The sequence below is a fragment of the Poecilia mexicana genome, unplaced genomic scaffold, assembly GCF_051168715.1.
Source record: "Poecilia mexicana isolate PSO_F unplaced genomic scaffold, ASM5116871v1 scaffold_19, whole genome shotgun sequence".
Classification (NCBI taxonomy): domain Eukaryota; kingdom Metazoa; phylum Chordata; class Actinopteri; order Cyprinodontiformes; family Poeciliidae; genus Poecilia; species Poecilia mexicana.
Genome location: NW_028263388.1, coordinates 2,989,047 through 2,993,846, shown reverse-complemented (window position 1 = coordinate 2,993,846; position 4,800 = coordinate 2,989,047). Strand labels below are relative to the sequence as shown.

At 40.7% G+C, this 4,800-nt stretch overlaps 1 protein-coding gene across 1 annotated transcript; it reads right to left on the bottom strand.

The window, feature by feature from the left end:
* adoa (2-aminoethanethiol dioxygenase a) lies at positions 1-3,533 on the bottom strand. The gene is made up of 2 exons (XM_088016619.1): positions 2,910-3,533; positions 1-1,228 (listed from the first exon to the last, which is right to left on the bottom strand). Exons 1-2 carry the CDS (start codon positions 3,243-3,245, stop codon positions 791-793), a joined length of 774 nt encoding a protein of 257 aa, XP_087872745.1. The 5' UTR covers positions 3,246-3,533; the 3' UTR covers positions 1-790.
* Between the last annotated feature and the right edge of the window lie 1,267 nt (positions 3,534-4,800).

The window sequence follows — 4,800 nt, the reverse complement described above, 5'->3', positions numbered from 1 at the left end:
TAAAGTTGAGGATTATTCACGAGGACCCTCATATTTATTACTCCATTTACACTCAACAGGAAAACAATAATTATGGCAGATATACAGACCTGTGTAGACTCAGAAGGCACACTATAAGGTTAGGTAGCATACAGTAGCATGATAGGAATGATAGAGTCAAAGTAGCATTTTATGTCATTTCTAACACTTCAGTAGGCCTTTAACATGCTGTCTCCATCTGGATTCAGTCACAATAAGTCAAGCGACTATACATCAAAACATCACAAAGCAGCAGCTTTCTGTTTTATCAAATAAACCATAACTATTTGGAAACCTTGAAATATAAACAAGTTTAAGGCTTAACCAGGTTTTATAGAATGTAGTGTGGGCACTTGGGAAGAAGGACAAAGTATTCAATAAAAATACCATCATTGCTAGGTATACAAATATTCACAATAAGGCAGGCGCAAGCCTTGGCTTTAAGACATCACAATGCGGAGGTCCTCTGCAGCAGAAACTTCATGGGAAAAGCTGCCACGTTTCTAACAATAACACATTATTCACACATTGTTTGGCAAATGACATTCATCTGTGTACAAGGTAATATATGATTCAAAGAAATATAATATCAGATTAGGAATGTCCCTTCCTGGCCACCTTCCAGATCTCTTCCTGTAGAGTTCAGGAACAGAGTATTCCGGCTGATTCTCACGTCATAGGTGGATTCCCTGGAACGGCTACAGAAAGTCAGAATTCCTGGTGGATGGATGAGTGGATCCTACTGGTATTGTTCCAGTAGGAGGGGTGTGGCTCAGATGGAGACCACAGGGCCTGGGTAAGGTTCCCCCCCACACCAGAAGTCCTCCGGTTGGGGGATTTCAAGAAGCCACCCTTCATTCTCCTTCTTGTCTCCCAGCTGCTCTTGGTCGACCTTAGCACCCGTTGCCGGCTCGGCCTCGCTCCGCAGGACTCTGTAATAGTGACAGTCCCGGCCGTCGTCCGGGTTGTAGGGAGGAGCCAGGATGTCCAGGAAAGCAGCCGGCCCATCCACTGCATCGATCTGGTGGAGGTTATCCCGTACAGGCGTGAGGAGGCATGGCCCGCTGTTCTCAGAGTATTCAGCCACGGAGCGGAGCACGGAGCGCCACACCACTGCCGTCTGCAGCGGAACCAGGGCCGGAAGAGGTGGGACAGGAAGACTGTTCTCCAGCTTGTCCAAACACCTGACGTTCACTTTTCCATACAGGACCTGTGCAGATGACAGAAAACTGTTAGGATTAACGGTAAAACTTCAATTTCCAATTCTTCCTTTGAGCCTACCTTTCAGCGCAGCAAAGAAAATTTCTTTTAGAGTCTGTGACTGAAGTTGTTAATATAATGCAAAAACAGAGAAGTTCCAGCCTGATCCCAAGTATCAGCCTGGGGTTCAGATCACAGTAATTCTGACTGACGTGCATCAGAGTCTGACTACAGTCATGTGACCTCCTGTCCAACAACATAAAAGCTGGAAATTATAACATCTGTAAGGTGCCAGAAAACTATGATGGAATCTGAAAACTAGTGTTGCTAACATGTTTCAAACATAAAGTAAAAACAAGTCAGTCAACAAGGGATGAACGATAATGATAGACACAAGCATCACTATTGATCCAACAAATAAAACTAGGCTGATTTTAACAACCAATATTTATTTCCATCTTGTTGCTGCTTGTTTCTGGAGGGGGAGGGAATGAGGTTGGTCATGTGATGGTGAAGTCAGCTTATCGTTTTTTTTCCAAGGTGTGAAATGGGAAGTGTATGATGTCGGTTATCATCCATAACAGCAATATTAATATTGGACCAAATTTTCATATCAGTGCATCCCTACAGTCATCATTTCAAACACCTTTGAGATAAAGTATTAGATAAGAAAGACTTTAACTCAAAGTCTCTGCTGTAAAAACACAGGTTTTCGGACTGAGATGGTGTATCTGTTATTTTAAATGAATGAATGAAAAACACAAGCAGGAGGAGCCCTTCTGGTGAGAGTTCTTTTTAAAGCAACAATAATAATTCCTATATCATTTTTGTCCAACATGTATGACATCCAAAAGCAGAAATTCTCTCCAAACTTTTGTAACGTGATACAATTGTAAACATTTCAAAAATAGTGCTGAAAAATCACCTACCACATAAACTCCAGATGTATCTTTGTCAGAAAGATACATCTGACAAACTATTAAAGTAAAAGGAACAACATAATTCCTCATAAATGTGCTAAGCTTCTGTGAATCTTTGTTGATTGTTCTGGTTTTGGACACAAAATAGCCAAGTTGGGGTTTTCTGCCTGACATACTCAGCCACTCTCAAATAATCTCCAACATTCATCACCATAATTATTCACAACATATAATAAAAAAAATTAATACATTAGGATAGATATAGTCACTTTCAGAGAGCAAGAAGTGAAGCATCTAGGTTCTATACATATGCAAAGGAGATTTCTAATCCTTCAATAAAAACTAATAAATACTCATTAAACAAATTATGTACAAGTCTTATAAAAGCACAATTAAGTATTTTCGAATTAAATTTCTATTTGGTGCAAAAAATGTGGTCCGTCATCACCAGCTGCAACCCAAACATAATTTTAATGACTTTAACAACAATTTGGCTAAATTAGCTACTACAATTAATGAAATCAATTAAGTACTTTTGAATAAAAATAATTATTCTCTGTGGCCCTTGTACTGTAAAGGACAACAGGTGTTAGAGGTAGTTCCGGTGGATTTGATGTTTCCACAGATAAAGTTTACACATTAACGTACAATATAACCTTAGCAGTGGCTTTCAAAACAGGGTCATTTTGTTCTCATAGCAGCATAAGATACATTTAACTCAGGTGGAGTTAAATGTTAAAAAGAGCTCAGGACAGACTGGCAGTGAGAGACCTTGAGCATCCCGTTCATTCCTGGGTGGTCGTGGAGCGGGATGGAGGTCCCAGCCTTCAGCAGGAACACCCCCATGCTGAACACCTCCGTCTCGCAGATATGCATGTAGGTGACTGGGGGGCTCTGAGGTGCAGCTGCGCCGGAGCTCGGTTTGTTTTTCGGCGGAATAATTTTCAGGTCCTTGGCCCGGACAGAGGTCACTAAGGAGATGAGTTCATTGAACTTGTCCGTAACGACGCTTCCGTCCCCGTTGTTCGCAGACCTGCAGTCTTTAAACGTGATAAAGGCCTGCTTCGCTATTTTCTGGATCAGGGCAGTTTTGTTGTCTCGCGGCATTCTGGCTGCGGTGGGAAAAAAAAAAACAAAAACTAACGGTTAACAGGGAGTCCCTGCTTCGCTGTAAAAACAGCTGAAAAAGCCTCTCACACACGCTGTTGTTTCCGTGTGTCTCACAGCGCTGCTCGGTCCGACTTCAGAAAAGACTAGATTGACGAGTTTACAATAACAGAAAATAATTCATGATGATAATGTCAAATTTCACCGCCACATACTAGCCTCCCACATCACATTTTTCTTCGTCTCGCCCCCTACACGTTCAACCTCACAGGACATGCGCATAACACGAAAAGCAACCTGGGATATGAAGTTCCATTAGAAAATAACAGGTTTAGATCGTGTCAGAATTTAACAATGAATCAGTGTAGCTTATTGTTAAATTCTGATTAAATTGATTTGATTCTTATTTTTAATAGGCTACCATTCTAATTTATGCCAAACGGGGGAGGGGGGTGGGGGGGGGCAGCATTTCTTCTAATGACACTACATTTCCCAGTAGTCCTGAGGAGGCAACAGTTAGAGAGGGGAAGGCCAGACAGGCCACCCTCCCAATAGACCCTTTTCACATGACGTCACACAACTTCCGTTTTATATATGTATATATGTATATATATGTTGATCAGACAGAACACCGGAGCATGGAGTTTACACAGTCTCTAAAACATTTGCCTAAAATAAGATTTGAAGATATATCACGATTTGCAAACCAATTTTCTCTGACAACAAAATCTAAATTAGACAAAGGCTACAAATTCTTTACCGAACAATACCTGTTTGACTATGAAGGCAGGTATTTTTGTTTTGCGTAACCGTTAGCTTAGCATTAGTGAATTTTGTTAGCTAGCTAACTACGTGATATAACTTTTGAACTATAACGTTTTAGGCTCTAATCTTGATCAGATTCTTAAATTATAGACTGAAGTTGCCCATGAAATAGGGGTTTGTTTGTTATAAGCAGAGATGTCCGGTGCCGCCGCTGCTTTGTAATGCCTTCCTCTAATCGGACCACTTTTTCGGTAACGAATAATCTAACGAGTTCGTATTTCAAATCCAGTAATCAGATTAAAGTTATTTATCCAAATCACTGCGCATTAATATTTTCTTTTGTATTTATTTTTATTCCTTCTGTGTGTCTTTGGGAGAGACTCTGTGACAGTTAGCAGCGACAGAAACATGAACAGTGCATGGAGATGCGCATTTTGTTGCTGGAAAAACAGAAATGTCGTCAAGCCCAACTATTTGTGGCTTTTGTCTTGTTTTTTCTAAACTCATAAAAAATAATGATTCACCGGTCGCGTTTTCTGGGGGACTTGTGTTTGAACGTGAAGTTGCTCATTTGAGCTTGGAAATGAGCAGAGATACATAATCAGCCCCAGAATATTTAAAATGCTATTCTAAACAACGTTGTTGGAAGCTGTCCTTTATTTTCCATTAATACAGAAAATGAACCTCTAAACGTTACATCACTGACAGGCGGTGGTGTATATGTTTCCTAACTGTGGCTAAAGCTGCTACTAGCCGGTTTACTCATGATCGGAGGCTGGTTCCTTTGAAT

Coding starts and splice junctions, on each gene's coding strand:
- adoa (XM_088016619.1), bottom strand. CDS start 3,245: ATGCCGCGAGACAACAAAACTGCCCTGATCCAGAAAATAGCGAAGCAG. Junction 1,229..2,909: donor GAATGAACGGGATGCTCAAG/GTCTCTCACTGC, acceptor TCATCTGCACAG/GTCCTGTATGGAAAAGTGAA.